Genomic DNA, 18,795 nt, shown 5'->3' on the forward strand with positions numbered 1-18,795 from the left:
CTTGATATTGTAGTAGTAAGCTTTGTAATATATTCTCCATGTTATAGACGCAAAATATTAGTAAAATAGAACATGTAAAAAAATTTAAGACATAAAAAAACTTGATCCAATAACTAAAAACATTTTGTATATTTTTATCAGGAAATATACATCCAGTAACTAGTAGGTTTACAAGACAACTTAATTTCAAGAATTCCCTAGAAAGGCAATCACTTACTAGGACAACTGAGTCTGCTTATGTGAAAATAATTCTTGGTTGAAAACAATGTGTAAATCTATTACCTGCACGTAGATGTCCCACAACATCTGCCAGGCTGCCTTTTTTGACTTTGGTGATAAAGGCCCCAAGTCTTCCAGACTGTGTAATCTTTCCTCCAACAACCTGCACACAGTATGCAGTAATCAATGCAACTAAAGATAAATGTATGAGTTTCCCTAGATCTTGTTGTAACATTAGTCCTTTAATGCTAGAAATGTTCGTCAGCTGACAGAAGGCCGACTTTGTGATTGTCTTTATATGTCTCTGAAGGTTCAGGTCTAAGTCTATTCACGACTTAGACTTGAACCTAAGTCAGGCCTGTTCAGTAGTTTCTAGCTGTGTGCTTCAGCTGTTATTCTGTTTTGTTTCATCAGCAACAATTATTTTGCTGAAATTATTGTTTTGATTCCAAATCATTGTTGATTTCCATGTGTAAGATCAACATTCACACATTGATTTGGTCTATGCATCTGCTCAGCGTTTGAATGGTTTCATAGTCACCTGGTGACAAACTCATCTTTTAATTTGCAACTTTTCATGGGTATTGTGACAATCAGCCTTGATCTTTAGATCAGATTTGAGTAGGAGTAATTTAAGGCTTAAGCACCCTATTTAAATACAGATCTCACAGATTTCTCAGGAAACAGAACATTTATACCTTCAGTTTAAGGACAAAGTCAAGGACAAAGTTTTCTCTGAATGCAAAACAACAATGAAGTTGTGCTCTCACTTTGAGGCCCAGTAGGGAGCCGGCCTCGCGGGGCATGGCCGACCTCTTGCTTAATGTGATACGTCCAATCAGGTGGTCACCCTCTTTAGACGGCTGCCACGTAACCGGATGCTGCAAAGATAGAAAACAAAGACGACAGCATACGAGAGTTCAGATTATTCAGAGTAATGACGTGTACATATTTTAGTTTAACTAAATGTGATTCTAAATTAATTTATATTCTCCAGTAGGAATTCACTCACAGCAGTGGTCATTATAATCCTTTCATACTTACATGCCATACTGTAGGATCTAAAGGATGACAGTCCAAATCTCCTGTCAGGACAGAGAGCAGAGATCAATATCTTTGCTTCAGGTTGGATTCATAGAAAGATTTTGTAAAAATAAGGGGAACACTTAAACAACACAATATAACTCCAAGTAAATCAAACTTCTGTGAAATCAAACTGTCCACTTAGGAAGCAACACTGATTGACAATCAATTTCACCTGCTGTTGTGCAGATGGAATAGACAACAGGTGGACATTATTGGCAATTAGCAAGACACACTCAATAAAGGAGTGGTTCTGCAGTTGGGACCATAGACCACTTCTCAGTACCTATGCTGTCTGGCTGATGTTTTGGTCAGTTTTGAATGTTGGTGGTGCTTTCACACTCGTGGTAGCATGAGACGGACTCCACAACCCACACAAGTGGCTCAGATAGTGCAGCTTATCCAGGATGGCACATCAATGCAAGCTGTGGCAAGAAGGTTTGCTGTGTCTGTCAGCGTAGTGTCCAGAGGCTGGAGGCGCTACCAGGAGACAGGCCAGTACACCAGGAGATGTGGAGGAGGCCGTAGGAGGGCAACAACCCAGCAGCAGGACCGCTACCTCCGCCTTTGTGCAAGAAGGAACAGGAGGAGCACTGCCAGAGCCCTGCAAAATGACCTCCAGCAGGCCACAAATGTGCATGTGTCTGCACAAACGGTTAGAAACCGACTCCATGAGGATGGTATGAGGGCCCGACGTCCACAGATGGGGGTTGTGCTCACAGCCCAACACCGTGCAGGACGCTTGGCATTTGCCAGAGAACACCAGGATTGGCAAATTCGCCACTGGCGCCTTGTGCTCTTCACAGATGAAAGCAGGTTCACACTGAGCACATGTGACAGACGTGACAGAGTCTGGAGACGTCGTGGAGAGCGGTCTGCTGCCTGCAACATCCTTCAGCATGACCGGTTTGGCAGTGGGTCAGTAATGGTGTGGGGTGGCATTTCTTTGGAGGGCCTCACAGCCCTCCATGTGCTCACCAGAGGTAGCCTGACTGCCATTAGGTACCGAGATGAGATCCTCAGACCCCTTGTGAGGCCATATGCTGGTGCGGTTGGCCCTAGGTTCCTCCTAATGCAGGACAATGCTAGACCTCATGTGGCTGGAGTGTGTCAGCAGTTCCTGCAAGATGAAGGCATTGAAGCTATGGACTGGCCAGCCCGTTCCCCAGACCTGAATCCGATTGAGCACATCTGGGACATCATGTCTCGCTCCATCCACCAACGTCACGTTGCACCACAGACTGTCCAGGAGTTGGCAGATGCTTCAGTCCAGGTCTGGGAGGAGATCCCTCAGGAGACCATCCGCCACCTCATCAGGAGCATGCCCAGGCATTGTAGGGAGGTCATACAGGCACGTGGAGGCCACACACAATACTGAGCCTCATTTTGACTTGTTTTAAGGACATTAAAGTTGGATCAGCGTGTAGTGTTATTTCACTTTAATTTTGTGTGTGGCTCCAAATCCAGGCCTCCATTGGTTAATAAATTTGATTTCCATTGATGATTTTTGTGTGATTTTGTTGTCAACACATTCAACTTTGTACAGAACAAAGTATTCAATGAGAATATTTCTTTCATTCAGATCTAGGATGTGTTATTTGAGTGTTCCCTTTATTTTTTTGAGCAGTGTATATGCAAAATCACACAATACTAATGCAAAGAAAATCCAAAATTGATAAATATAAATGTAAACTAATTTGACTAACAAAAGCAGCCTGAAATCAGCTACCAAATGAAATTATATATACACAAATAAACAAACTGTTGTGGTTCATCATAGCATTGGCTTTACAAGATGTTAAAAAGCGGTTTCCACTTGTTTTAAAAACAAGCCCTATGTGTAACACTAAGAATCTTCCTTTATAAAATGGTCAACTCCAAAATATTTCACACAGTAAACTTAAAACCAAGTTCCAGCAATGACCTGGAACTTGGATTTACTGCAAAAGGACTTGGGAAGCAAAGGATATGAGGTCATATTTGATTTTTTGAAACAGAGTAAGTTGTATAATAGGATATAGTGGGTTTTTTTGTTTGTTTGTTTTTTTGTCTTGTTTTGTTTGTTTTTTGTCATGTGGTCCACACTCCTTACCAGTATGTGGCGGTAATGCTCACCTAACATTTTTTGCCAACTGCCAATAAATTTCAAGAAGAAGAAGAAGAAGAAGAAGAAGAAAAAGAACACCAGTAGGTGGCGGTAATGCACACCATTAAGTTGCTTGCCAACCGCCAATAAATACCAAGAAGAAGAAGAAGAAGAAGAAGAAGAACAAGACCTGAAACTTGGTTCACTTTCATTTCTTCCACCTATCACGGACATTTCCTCCTCCTTCCTCTCTTCCCGCAGCGCCGTTTTCGTTGCTTTACTAACAATGAGTGAAATTTGTTTAATTTTTTCCCTAAAATATATCTGATTGCAGAGTAAGAAGAAGCTTCAACTCTTGCCTCCACTAATTTATCTAAATGTTTACGGGTTAGCAGACGTGATTAGCTGCAGCTAGCTAGCTTCTTCTCTATGCTACTGTTTCTGAGTAGCTTTCCAGTCAACCGGGTGCTGAAAAAACGGTCAGGAAATACTTCTCCTATTTCAGATATATCGGTGGCCCTGAACCTTGCTCAAAGCTGCGAATTATTTATTTATTTTCTGGGAGGACATCGGTGTTTCAGAAAGTATTTTTCGCCGTGTTTGACTGGTTTATACTTTCTGTGTGAAGGGGAGAGGCGAGTTGACGCAGGGCAGAAAACAGCGAGTACGGGAACTGCAGCGGCCAAAACACTACAGACGCTACTGTATATCCTTACCTTACCGTAGATATATAAGCTAATTCTGTGAAATACGGTCCAGTCAAGACTGTAGACCAGTTGACCAGCTTCTTCTTTGTTTTTTTTATGGCGGTTCAGCCATGTTTGCATTCACTGTGACAACTTGAATATTGGTGGAGTCACATATTAGACCATGACTTAGCGTCACGATAAAAATTTATTTTCCGGGCAAGTTTTTATTTTTTAACGGTAATATGGTATATGGTCCACTCCTAACCACAATCAGTCTGTGTATTGCATGAAGGTGAGCATGTCTGTAAATTTGGCTCCAGGTTCAAAACCCTTGAAGTGACCGGTGTGAGAAGCAAACAAGTATTGTTTCTGTCTATTTACCATGTACTTCACTATACATCAAGACCTATGTTATGTGCTCTGGCATGCCAAAACTACTGCAATATTCTGCCACAATCATCAATATCATTCGTAATGCCCGATGTAGTTGTTTTTTCAAAAAAGACAATATTTTACTTGAGCAGAACCATCTTTACAAAAACTTTTTCAGCTATTTTAAAAACAGAAAAGGTATTTTAAACCGTCTTTCTCTTTTGAGTTCCACTGAGTATTTAAAATGGCTAATAATCGGAATCTACACTATTTACCCATTAGTGTCCTCTGAGTTACATTAATCTGGATTAAAACAGCCCATTTGTGTGACCAATGAGGTGATTAGCTGATTGGGCACAACTAACTCCACCTTGAAAGCAACTATCCCAGCAGGTCTTATTTTAGTAATGCTGAGAGTGCAGTATACAGTGTGTAGCCACAACCAGGAATGATTTCAGATGGTAGTCCATGCTTGGCTGTGGCAGCTGGATGTTTGCAGAGCATTACGTAGCCAGCAAGCCAGTGACCTAATTCCACAAATCTGCTGGCCTAAATCATTGGGACTCTTCAAATAAACGAAAGCTTTTCTCAGAGCAGCAGACTATACTGATCCACAGCACACAGAGGTGTAGATGACGCACAGATATAATAATGCACGCTGTAATGAGTGGCTGCAACATCTCCATCACTTGGCATTTACTTTTACAGTCCAGACACTGAAAGTACTGATAATGTAACAGTGTCAGAGATTAGAATCTCACTCTGTTTCAAAATGATTAAAAAATGTATTTTTTAAAACTGGTTTTGTTGTTGTGGTAAGAATATGACTACAGTTCCTTATAAAGCTAAAGATGCATCTAAATTACCCTGTCTTGATGCATCTCTAGGATCACATTTCTTCTGGTTAACAACTCTGTCATAGCTTGAAAAATGTGTCTGACCTTTTGCACAATCTATCAGTGCTGTCTGCAGTCCCTGCAGATCAGATTACAAATACCCATGTAACCATTTACTCCACTGATTCTAGTCTTACAAGCACAGAATGCAAGTTAATGTGTTTTGCCATGACTTGGATGATGATGATGAGAGGATAGCAAGTGCAGAGATCAAATTTAGTTTGAATACACTAAACAAAGAGAAGCAGATGGTTATAACTAAGAAAAGGTGAGATTCAGCAAATAACTATCACAATGGCTGTGCAACAGTATTCAAAAAGGAAAGGATGGCATGGGAGTTCAGAGAGATTTAGATTAGTAAGTAAGTGGACTGAACACATCTGTCTGACTGACCTTTCTCGCTGACGCTTTCCATGTCCACGTCGTCACAGCTGGTGTACTCGGGCGTGGAACCGCCCTCCTCTTCTGAGCTGCTGATGGACATCTGTCTCTTGTTGATTCCGCGCTTGCCTTTGTATGACCGAGGAGGGGGCGGCCGCAAAGAATCGGACTGGTCTGAGCTCTGAGAGTCTTTCCTCAACAGGGGGTCCCCACCCTTGTCCCTTGTTGTGCCAGTCTCCGGACGGGAGTTGTTTGAGCCCTGATTGTTAGGCACCAGCCCTCCAGTCTGGGGCCCTGATTTCCCTCCACCTCCTGTAGGTGGTGGTCCACCTCCCATTCCCGCGGTCCTGTCAACAGGAAAGGCTCGGTGGTTCTCAATGAGGCCCTTGCGCTCTCCCTCACCACCACCTCCACCCCTCCTGGCCAGACGGTTTGGAGGTACATGACCTCCCCCACCACCTCCTTCACCTGGTCCCAACCCAACCTCATTGATCGCAAGATCACTGTGCCGTCGCTCGTGCCGTACCTTGGATACCTTTGCATGCATTCGCATCTCCTGCTCCTCTTTTTGTGGTTTTACAGGATACCTTGCCAGGTTGGGGTCACTCCGATAACGATTTTGGAACTCTTCTTCACGGCGCTGCCTCTCCCTCTGTTCCTCATCCTCCGGATGTCTGCGGTGCATCCCTGTATGCCTCAAGTTGTCCTCCCCATCCTCATAATCTTGAGAATTTATCTTCTCCAGTCGCCGTCCTTCTCCAAACCGTCTCTCTCTGTCTCCAGTGCTCACACGCTCGTCCAGGGATGACTGAGACTGAAGCTTGCCAGGAGGTCTGCGACCACTGCCCCGTCCCATCCCTCCCCTACCGTTTTGCTCATGAAGGGATACTGGCCTTTTTCTAGATAAGAAGAGACAATACTTGTTGTCGAATCTAAACACACATTTCTAGCAATAACTATTTAGATCCTATTTTACGTTGTCTTTTTATTGCTAAATAAGTTTGCAGTCGATTAATAATTCAGAATCAAAGGAAAATTTACAAGGATAAGAAATGTTATGTGGATGACAACATTAGTTATAATAACTTATTAGTTTTATACAGTGCCTCTCAATAAAACCAAGGACTCTTTACAAAGCTTGTAAATGTCTTATTGAGGAGCTTCTTAAGAGTTCAGTGATATGACATTGCCATCCTCAGATGAGTTTACAAAGGTAGGCTCAACCCCAAAGCTATGGAGGTTTGTGCAAAGAGCCAATGAATGAGGATCATAGTGTCCTATTTGTGTGGAAGGTCTAACTAACTGGTACTAGGGGCCTAAGGTTGAGGGTTTTGTGGATCAGAAGAAGGTTCTTTTAAATGTTAGTAGCTGAGTTTTGGAAATCCTGGAGTTTGTAAGTGCTTTGTAAAAATTCCCAATGAAGACTTCATGGCAGTAATCTGAACAGATTGTAACAAAGGCCTGGATCAATATCTAAAACGTTTGTATCACAAGGTATTACTGAACTTTTTTCCTAGTGCTCTTATTGTTAAAGTGGAAAATGGTGGACATAAGGTATAAAGACAAAAACATATAAAATCCAATTTTTCAATTTGTGACTTACTTTTCTTTTGGTGGTTCACTTTGGGAGCGAGAGCTAGGCATGGTGTCACCAGATTTGGCAGGGAGGACTCCGGCGGGCAGCTGTGTCCCGTCCAGCGGCCCTGCGTTTGTGCTGAAGGGCGGAGCTTGCGATCTGGAGCGGAGAAGCTTCCTGTCACGCTGACCCTCACCTCCTGTGGCCGGGTCTTTCAAGGAGGTGCCCAGGCTCCCGGGCCGCGCTCCTGACCCCGAAAACCATTCTCCTGATTTGGTGAGAATCTCCTGTTGCTTACGGCACAGGTTGCAAACCCACATTACCTGAAAGGTTGAAAGGAAACACATGTTTTACAGACTCATTTCAGAAGACAGAAATAAATTGTCTCAACATGAGAGAAATGCCAAACATATCAGTGGTTTGGTATATACAACATATACTTTGCAAAAAATAAATAGCAAAAGAACCATAAAACTTACTAATAAATAGACCATAAAACAATTGAATAGCAGTTCATGGGAGGTGATTTTGCCTGTTTAGTTTTAAAAATGTTTAGCATTCCTCCTTGAACATGCCCCTTTTCCATTCACACCAAACCCAGAAGAGAGGCTGTATCTAAATTGAGCTTTGTGTAAATTAAAGTGATGTAAAACCAAAATCTGCAAAACATATGAAATTTTTGGGAAAAGTACTGGTCCATTTTGCACCTTTATTTTTCATTTTATACCTGAAAATTAGGGAAAAAAAGTCACTGTGAAATGTGTCATTTTACACCAATCATCAGTTAGTTTGAATCAGTCAGAAGAATATTTTGTACCCGACAACCAATGACTTAAAGCAAACACTGGCATCATTGTTTTACTCAAATTTTGTAATAATTTACTTCTGTGGTTCCACTGAATGATGTGTACTGCAGAACGTTGCTTATTTGAATTCAGTTTCAACTGAGTTCACTTCATTTATATTGTGCCAATGTGCAACATCGTCTCAAGGAACTTTATTAAAAGAAAATGCATACTCAAGTTTTCAATTAAAAATTAGATGTTCAAAACTGCCTTATTGATTGGAAAGGTAGAAAATGCAATCAAACAAACAACACATATACTGATGGGGAAAACACAACACATTAAAAAGCATATGCAAAATATTTTTAGCTGCATTTTTTGCTGGATAATGATGAACTATCCCAAAAAGAGATCTGAATAGCAAAAGGAAATATGCCTTAATATCCAGTTTTCTAGATGTGTGCAGGTCAGTGAAATTATATTTGAGATATGAACTTTTTATGACTATTTATTTCCAAAAGGCATAAAAGCCAAAGTCATTTGGCTAAATGCATGAAATAGTTTGTTGTTGAGAATTATAACCTGAAATAGGAGAAATTACTATAGGGTTTAAAATAGCTAAGGGGCCAAGTAAACTGAAGGTTAATCTGTTGATAAACAACTCCAGAGAGAAGCTTATTTTAAAAATAAAAACTTAATTCAGAAATAATTCACATTCTATTTTTTTTCAACATTTAACTGAATATCAGTTACATACCTTGAAATTTCTTATTGAAAGTTTTGCTAATTCAGCTATAGCTAACAAATAAAAAACTGCTTAATTAAAACTTGTATCACTAATGCATTCTTATAACACAACAAATCTGTATTTATTTATGTATTAAGTCATTTTAGGTCACGCAAAGATAAATATTTGGTTTTGTGACCAAAAGTATTTAGCCCTTTAGGTGTTCTTTTAAGTTTAATGTTGCTGGACAAGAAGGCAATGTTTTTTACGATGCACAGTAAATAGATGCATGATTTGTTCTCAAAAAATGACACTGGTGCATTCAAATACGATTAAAGGACATAAAGGATATTTCATTCTTCTTCACAAAGCCCCTGCAGACCTCTAATACTTACATGTAGCCATGGCTACTGAATATCACCTCACTTCGACAGCACAAAAACAGGATTTATCTCCCTCCGCATTTATAATCCCTCTGGTTTATTTTGCAGAGAATAAATCCAAAGAAGCGAAGAAACACAGATGTCCTATGTGTTCCGCTGCACAAAACAAAAACAGCTCCTTGGCCTTTAGAAAAATCCAAAAAGCTACTCCTTGACAGCCACTGAGATGCATTTAGCAGTCAGTTTAACGTTTAGCCTTCAGTGTGCCAAACCACATTCATCATGGCCTGATTGAATCCCAGTTGGCGCATGTCCAGACTAATCTAAAGCTAAATCAGCTGCTTGCGCTCCGCACAGCTGTCAGGCTGCCGCCCAGCCTCACTGCCACCTCTTTCTCCCTCTGACTTTCCTCTTCAGCTGACGGCCAGCAGATTAGAAATGGCCAGTAATCCTTTCATTTTCTCACTATTATTCGGCTCATCATTAACTGAGAATACCCGCTCACAATCCTTAACTTTCCACTGCAATAGAGTCACTGACCTCTAGGGGCTGTCCTCACGAGAGAGCTCTTTTGTCTGCTTTTGTATCAGCTCTGTCTGACTGCCACCGCTGAGACCTGTAGCAGATCATCAACCACTGCTTAAAGAACTCCATCTCAAAGTGTCAAGCCTCTTCTACCTGGTACTTGATCTACAGTGATCTTGTCTGCATTGTTCACTTGAGCAGCCTGCTGTGATTAGTTCTCTGTGAGTAACTGTGCACTTCTAAAAGGCAAGTTTCTTTGTTCACAGTGGAAGCTGGTAGGGGTTCTCTGCCATTTTTGCTTAATCCCCTTTTCTCTTGTTTTGTGGGTAGACAGGAAGCTCAGGCTCTGCACTCTTTTGTTACTGTTAAAGATAGAGCTATATGGGGGCGTTTTGTTTGTTGTTTTGGCTTTGGAGACCCTGAAGCTTAGAGCTTCCTTGTGTTTGTTCTTTTTCTCCTGTTTTTTTTTTTTTTTTTTTTTGCCTTAATAGTAAAGCAAGTACTTGGTTTCAATGGGCATCACTTATTTCTGGGGTTGTAACACCCACTTTCAGGATTCTCCTCAGTTCCCAGAGTTACTAACAAATATGACACATTTCCTTGAAAGTTCTTTATTTTTGGAGCACAATATGCATTTAATTATATGTTTTTTCTTCAAAACAAATTTTACTGTTAGCATATACAGTATATATGTATATGTGTGTGTCTGTGTGCGTGGGGGTGGGGGTGTGTGTATATGTATAGACATTTTTAAAGGTTATAAGAATTGACATTTTCAGGAGGAAATAGCTTGAAAACAAATAGAATAGCTGCTACGTTACCTACCAATCTGTATATAATGTCATTGGGTTAAACAAAGCATTTTGTGTCATCTGAATAGCACCAGAGCTTGCCTCATCTTGTCTTAAACATGTTTCTCCAACTAATTGATAGAACGAGCTGTTCTTCTGAGTTGTCTCCAAATGTTTATTCAGCAAAGTCAGCTGAGCTTTTAAGACAGATTTCAACATATGGGTACTAAACCGTCATCAGTGATTAGCTCATCAGGAACTATAAATCCCAATCTTTTTAAGACCAGTTAATGAACTAGACACAGGTAGTAAGCAACATTAACTCCTGCACTCATCAGTGTGGAAGTTGTTACTGAAAAATGAACACTTTGTTGGCTATTTGCAGCATCAGTTTTTGTTTAGTTTTTTATAAATAAAGAAACAAATCTGTATTTTTGCAAAGGCTTTTTGGTTTTCATTTGAAGTGCTTCAACGGAAAGCTAGGCACCTGCACCTTCATGTTAGAGCTGCTGTTTCATCCTTTTCAAAACACCAGTTCTGCCTTAGAAAGAATACAGTAGTTTTATGTTAGGTCTCTCAGTTAAGATAAGTAGGCTCTCACTCTACAGGGATACACACAGACAGTAGTTTTTAGAATTGCTATCTGGATTAACTATGCTTCTATATTGTTAGAATAGATTACTCTAATATGTAATGGTAAAACTTTGTTTCTTTGAAAAATTCATTTGGACCCAGAATTTCTCATGTACATGTTTTTTCTGGTACAAAAACAGCTATAATATGTCTTGTGGATGAACAAAAATTAAATTAAATTTTATTTGTACATATGTATCTGCCATAACCTGCAGGACTTCACTGTTTTAGGAGTTTATCTCCACAACTCTGGGCTATTTTAAAAAACTTATTATAAACCATTTATTGGCAAAACGCTTCTAATAGCTTGAGGTTTATAGATATAGCATGGCAAAACCCTTTTTCCCCTTGCTTCCTTTTCTTGACTTTCCTTTTTTCCTTGCAATGTCATTCTGTCTCTTCAGCATACAGGCAGGGTACACCTGTCTGATTTGACAAATGAAGACACCACACATCTGCCATTCAAACGTCTGTGCTAAAAACCAACCCCCTTCCTCTGCCATCCACATGTTTCCTCTGTGCATCTGCTAACCAAATGGTGAAGTCGTGCATCGCTGCAGCAGTTCTGCTTACAGCAGTGAGATGCTTTCATTCAAGCCTCTAAATGAGTATCAGCTTTCCATAAAGGGCAAGAATGGATGGGCGTCATGAGGGTGATAGATCAGTGAGGAAGGGGCAGTCTGCTCTGGGAGTGTGCAGGGAACCCAGCATTCAACACACAACCAGACAGCATGACATATGAGGCAGCGGCAGGCGTAAAGTGCCATCGTTCATGGCTGAGTGATAAATCCTGAATGGTTGGAAGAAAGACGACCGCAAAAAACATAATGCTCCATTTCTCTTAATAAGGCAGTAGATCAACTCTACAAGCAGGAAGCACAGTGAGGGTGGAGATTGGCTGAAAGCACAACAGCACAGCTGTTGAGGCTGTAAATCCACAAGTTCTTCATTTCTTTATCATCGGACGTGGAGACGACTTTTAGCTGTTTTTCACTGCTCTCGACACAAACGATGGCCATTTAATGAGAGTCAAAAACATGACATGATAGAGTTTTATTAGCGTATTTTAGGATTTCAAAGATGGTGGCAATAATGGACAAAAGCATGGTAGAGATTTTAGGATGACGCATGCTACCTCGTGAACCACACTGAATTGTGAACAGTGCCAGAATATTTATTTTTTTTCTTTTTGTCTTTTAGGAATGAATAGTGTATCGACAAAGAGGTAAATCTAAGCTTGACAAATCTCATGGTATACAGCATAAAAAAATCTACAGCCTTAATATGCCAAAAATTGAAGGTTCTTTTCTTATTTATATTGTTTCTTATTTTTGAATTGCAGCTAAAAATGCAAATGGGGTAATTAACTATTATCCTTAAACAGATAATAGTTTAAGGAATAACTTTCTTAATCAGAATACTTTCCTGACCTGACACAGAATGATCAACTTAATAATAGCAGAAAAATATTATTTTTCTTACTTTTTCATTCTGGGTGGGTAATTCAAAAAAGTGTTTTCAATTTATTTTTTATGAACTCGGGTAGCACAATTACCAGTGCAACATTACATATTAAAATGAAATTCAAAATAATTCAAATCACTAGCAGATTTAGATTTAGAATAAATTTCTTTCAACTAGGAATTTTGGTTCTGAGCGGGGCATCTCTTAAAAGCTTAAGGGGGACGTTAGTTTTGATTATCACTATTAAATAGTATGTGCACAGTTTTGAGATAATGCAACAGCAAACGTGTGTGTTTGGAGGGTGGAGGGGGCTACAGAAATAGAAACTTGCAACAGAAGGATGCTAAATGGAGACATAAGTGGACAGGCTCTGTAGGAGTTTTATGGAGGCATCTGAGCTGGATGAGAAGATAGAGCTGGAGTGTGATCAGAGAAGGTTAGTCATCCAGTACTGACAAACATGACTAAGATTATGCAGTACACAGTGCGGTATAGGAAGTGCAGTGTCAGCTTTAAGCAGAAAGTCAGAAACATTTTCTGTGGATGTGTCTGAGTGGATCTTTACTTTTACCACACATAAACGTATTCAAAGCTGACAAGATACTAAAATACGCAAACAAGCCTAAGACACCTAAGGAAGAGCTAAAATGTGATTCGGTAAGAAGTCTGATCATAAATAATAGTTCACATTACACAAACATTTTTGAACAAATCTTTTTACATTGGCACCAAATATGTGTTTAGCACCCCAGCATTTGTCTGTCCTCCACTGGGAGGCAGTGCTGCTCCTCTACACGGGACATGGCTTGTCAGCAGTTAGTTTCCTTTCTGGGAGCCATCTGGAGCTGACATTAAACACACATAAACAATGAGCCTTTAGCAAGCAACAACACCAACAAAAGCAGGGCAGTTGTTTCACAAAAAGGACTAAGTAACAGACATCAGCTTCCTCATACAGACCACATTTAGTTACGGGTTGCTCTAAGAATGAGATGGCCATAAATATTACACCATTTATAGTCACTGAATTATATAAGTTATTTCCTATGGCCCAATGAAAAACAAATTTCCTTTTTTGGGATTATTAAAGTACATCTGCTCTATTCTATAATTTTTGTAGTATTTTTGCATAACGTTTGACAAAGGATTTGTCAAATGGTATGCACATTTACACTAATTGTTGCAGTTTTTTTCTTTGTGCATATATATTTCTGTCAAACAGATTTGCTCTTTAGTTGAAATGTACATGACATATTGCAAAAGAGATGGATTTTATTTTCAAGGCCTTTAGCCTTTTTTGCTCACTACATGTCAAATATTGCAGAGAATAACTTAGCAGTAGAAGTAAAAAGCTAACAAAAGCATTATAAGAGCAAGGTGATTCAATAACACAAGGAATATCTTCTGCATTGAAGGATAACAGCACTGAACATGATGGATCACATACTGTGGAAGATTGTGCTGCCACAGGCAGATCTGCCCCTGAAGCAGTATCTCTTTGCACCTATGCAGTTTGCCGAAATTTCAATGAGTCAATAAGTCTGTGAAAAAGTATTTGTTCCCTTAGAGACTTGTGGGTTTTTTTCTATGCTCAACTGCAGATCAAGAAACAAATTTTATCAGAGAAAGGTCACCTAAGATGATACAAAAAGCTGTTTTTACATAATTTGATTTATTAAGGAGAAAAGGCAAAGTTCCTGTGATAAAGTAATTGCCCCCCTTTTGACAGAGATCTAAATAAAAAAAAAAAAAACTGCTGCTATGATAGGACAAGACTGAGATGCAAATGTTATTTAAAACTGTTCTGTTTGGTTTTTCTTAAACTCTAGTGAAGGTATCCATTACAGACACACTGAATAGTTTGAAAAGATTTATTAAAATAAGTGTTGGTCTGGCAGGAGTTAGAATTCATTCCCAGTTATTCCAAATGCTTCATGGCGTTTGTTGCTGCCAAGAATGGCACAACTAGTTATCAGGTTAGGGGGGAAATTACTTTTCACAAATGTACAAGCTGGTTTGGATGACTTGATTACTAAATAATAATTTGGTGCATTTGTTATTACTTAGCTTATGTTTGTCTGATAATAAAATCAGTTTGGTATAAAACATGTGTAACCAAAATAAGAGAAAAGGGACAAGAAACTTTGAACAAAAAAAACCTTTTCTACAATAATGAATATATTTTAGAATAAGCACAACAATTTGTTTATATTTAGGCTAATTGCAGCCAGAGCAAACAATATTGCATCGTCAAATACTATATCTTTGCAGTTTGTGTGGAAAAAATACCATCTGTTGAAAGCTGGTGATACTTTTTGCAGAACAAAAGGGAAAAAAACAACCTGTCACTCATCAGGTAGAATACATCCTTTTGTCTACTGAGGTCTGCCAGATATTCTTGCAACTATATTTTTTGTTCAAATGACTTGTTTCAAATCATGATGGCATTTTAAATTCAAAATACAATACCAGATGAGTTAAGAACATTGTAAAACACATTTCACACGCATAGTTTGATAAAGTAAAACTCTTAAGCTTGTAAATGAGAACTGTTTGTAGGGGTGAACTTTCTGGTGTTGTGAATTGAGGAGTCTTTGTCTGACTAAGTTGTTGCAGTGAAGGTGAAACACGTCTCTTGACAGATCACACCAGTCAATGGGTGGAGCAAATGGCCTGAGAGACCCATCCACTCTCCATCTCAGGCAACTTATTTCAAACAACTGAAACGATATGTACCGATTGGCCAAAACGCTGACTCTAAACCTTGACCTTAAAGGGACAGTATTTTGTGTTTTCTCTGCGCGTATTGTCATTTATAGCACAATCCAGTAACTTTGTTACCTTGAGTTGTTATAAAAACGCAATATTTATCAAATATGACTTGGAAGAAATTTGACTTTGTAGTTTAACATTTTAAAATTGGGCCTTTGTCTCTTTAAGAAACTTGTCCTCCGCCTTCAGGATGTTATCACAACAGTGCTCCTCTATTAACTCTTTAATTTTTCCAGCATTGAATGGAGAAGTAGCTCCTATAATGAGCTAGGGAGACACACAGTTCCACCAGGTGTTTGCTAATTACTTCTGGCTAATCTGAAGGAGCTGAGTGGGGGAAGTCTGCTCTGTGAGACGGAAGATCTGATGCTTGGAAACTGCAGCTTCAAGGAGGAGCTTTGTCCTCTAAGGCAGCGCTCAATCTTCTCAACCATTTTGGACAGCTGAATAGTCGCCACTAGAGATTAAAGAATTTCTTAAACATACATGAAAGAATCAAAGCAACACTTCAGATATGTTTTTGATGAGGGAATAACATTATAGCATGATGTAAAGCTCAAAAAAGTCGATTTTATACAATACAGCCCCTTTAAATACTGAAATACTCACCATCTTTAGAGGCTGAGAAGAGCCCTGTTCTAGAGGTAATATTTGATTTGCTTCCTTTGGCCTGCTAGAGTAGTAATAGTAGTAACAAACTCGATGGATGGCCAAGTTGGACACATTTCTTAAAGAAAACTAAACGGAACAAATGAACCTGAACTCAGCCCGTCTCCCCGTGGTAAGGCTGCTCTCGTCTCAAACACAAAGACAGGGAAACGTGCACAGGCATCATTGTGTTTTAAGGAGAAAGCTTTGTGGGGAAAAATGATTTGTTACGGTATATTCATGCTAGTTGCAGTACCAATCACCCAGATCTAATCTTTAAGATCCCCCCTCTCCCAGCACAGTCATGCCCACAACCATGGGAAGAAGGGTCGGGATTGCTAATAGAGGGTCAGACGCTGAAGACAGCTTGTGTTATTCCTCATGCTTGGTCTGCTTCTTAGTGGAGTTTCAGTGTCTGAACTCATTCGCAGCTATGGTAAGCCATATGAACCAAAAGAATTGACCCTATCCCTGCATTTCACCTCTGAAACTGTGAATGAGCACAGACCTGAATGTGGGAGAGGGAACAATATCTGTGACCCATGCAAAAAAATAATCTGTTACCAAACAGTCCTTACCCTGTCCTTCACTATGAGACACTTTGCAAGGGGAGGAGACAAACAATGGACACAGGGTTAGTCATGAAGATTTTAAAAAATGCTTTTGATCACATCAGCTGCGGGTTTCCAACCCAAAAAGTTGAAGAAAAGTATGATAGACGCTCTGAGGCATAAACTGAACGGACTCCGTCTGCTCAGTGGATTCAATAATCCACCAGTGGATTTATGCAAACACTGGCTTCATTCCAAACTGATAGCTTTCTCTCTTGGGTTTGATAATTTCATCTCCTTTTCTTTCTTTGAGATTGGAAATTACACACCAGGCAAAAGGTTACGTGACACAGTTATCCATATTTCCAACGATGTTTCATAACACGTCAACACTTGTGAGAGGTCTTAGCTCCAGATCTGAAAGCAGCCAGTGTCTTTTTTTAACCCTTAAAGGGCAAACACATCACATTTGTGGTACAGAGAGAACACAAAAGAGATGCTAACCACTTTGTCCTCCTTTGTGGCATGCAGTCCAGGTAGCAGAGAGAATTAGGAAAAAATGAAAAAAAGGATTGGAGAAAAGAGGAAAGGAAGACATGTTTTGATAGCAGAAACGATGCAAGAAGTAAAATGCAGAGGAAGGGAAATATCCACACATGAATGATGTGGATATTGTGAAAGAATAAGTGGCAAAAGAAAGAAGGGAGACAGAGGATGTGGTGCAGAACTTGTTAGTTGCATTCTGCAGGATATTTAAACATACTTCATATTTAGTGAGTCTTGAAATGGTGGACACAACTTAATGCAAATGCTGCTGCAGGTACATGCATGAGCCAGCTTGGCATGATCCTAGCATGACATCAGGCTACACCTCCCCTGCAAAAGGAGGAACTCAGCTAATCAAAAGCCACATTCCTCCATGTTCTTTCTTTCTAGCCTTCTAAGTACATGCTTACTCTTTTAACTGCTTAATATTTATGCACTTATTTATACCACATACATTTTGTGTAGTACCTCGCTACCTTTTTAAAACCACTACTTAAAATGTGTAAAAATAGAAACCTTAACATAAATTCCTTCATTTTGTTGTAGGATAATTTCACACAGGGAAATGTAGAAAAAAATCTAACTTTACTTTGACTTGTTAATTACTGGGAACACGTAAACAAACGTCCACTGGTATCACTAACAAATTTGAATATTTTAAGAATTTTAAAACACACTTTGTTGAGTAGACATGAGCATTAAATTAGTTATCAATTGCTTTCTACTGTTGTGCCGAATTAATATGACATGATATTCAGGGCTGTTCCTGATTATCATCATAAATCATTGAACGGCAAGAAGGAAATAGCTTTTCTGCTTAACTTTCTTATATCTAAAGAAATTGTTATAATGTTAAAACAATTGGAACTGTGATAAAGAAGGCTGAACAAGGAACCACTTATTTTTCTGCCACAAACCGCCAGTAAAAGAGATAAAGAAAATATCCAACGCTTACTGTAAGCTGAAGCAAAAATTAAAATCCTAGTTCTACAAAGTTATAATAATAACCAGTTGACGGTGTATTCATGACAGCTGGCTGTTTTAAGATGTAAACCAAGAACAGTAACTTGACTGATCACCCTTACATATTGGATGGTCCTCCACAAATAAAATATTCCCACTGCAACATTTAATTGTGCCTATGTAAGTTTTCATCATTCAGGGATTCTGGTAGTATTCAAAAGTTTCATTCTAATGTATTAGTTTTATTAGGTCTTAATGCAGTGTGCAATGTTTCCCTAAATTTATTGTTCTAGTGTTTATCATGAATTAATTGACAAACAATAATAAGAAAGAACTGTGAAAACAGCCTTTTAAAGTAAGATTTTACTAAAAAAAACTAGCCTTGAGCTAAAAAAACAAGACTAGATTTTTTCTGCATATTAGGCAAAGCACAAATTTTACCAAATTAGGTGATGGTATTCAGGTGATTCAATTATTGGACTGGGAGCGCAAAAAACATTTGTTATGTGATTTACAATTCACTGTGAGGGCAGTCTGATTTCACTTTGATTCATTGTAGTCAATGATCATGTTAGTCTTTTCACTTCCACGTTTTAACATGTCTTGCATTTAAAGAGAGATGAATGAATTCACCAGCAGGGAAACTATATTTATCCAATAATCTGAGTGATATTTTCAGACCTGGGTATATGTGTTCCCAGCGTG

The 18,795-nt window shown here is 39.2% G+C and overlaps 1 protein-coding gene across 12 annotated transcripts in view; it reads right to left on the reverse strand.

Moving 5' to 3' along the window:
- The window catches only part of rims1b (regulating synaptic membrane exocytosis 1b), a 70,354-nt gene that overhangs the window by 30,998 nt on the left and 20,561 nt on the right, over positions 1-18,795 (reverse strand). For 11 of the 12 annotated variants that reach the window (XM_032562674.1, XM_032562666.1, XM_032562664.1 and 8 more), the window contains exons 3-9: positions 17,086-17,097; positions 16,609-16,629; positions 7,330-7,625; positions 5,739-6,625; positions 1,264-1,304; positions 990-1,100; positions 283-382 (exon numbers count right to left, since the gene is read on the reverse strand). In XM_032562674.1, coding sequence (XP_032418565.1) covers positions 283-382; positions 990-1,100; positions 1,264-1,304; positions 5,739-6,625; positions 7,330-7,625; positions 16,609-16,629; positions 17,086-17,097 — 1,468 coding nt within the window. The remainder of the gene's footprint in view (positions 1-282; positions 383-989; positions 1,101-1,263; positions 1,305-5,738; positions 6,626-7,329; positions 7,626-16,608; positions 16,630-17,085; positions 17,098-18,795) is intronic. The other variant, XM_032562662.1, reaches the window with a different exon arrangement.

Source organism: Xiphophorus hellerii, chromosome 5, assembly GCF_003331165.1.
Source record: "Xiphophorus hellerii strain 12219 chromosome 5, Xiphophorus_hellerii-4.1, whole genome shotgun sequence".
In the NCBI taxonomy this organism is placed as follows: Eukaryota; Metazoa; Chordata; class Actinopteri; order Cyprinodontiformes; family Poeciliidae; genus Xiphophorus; species Xiphophorus hellerii.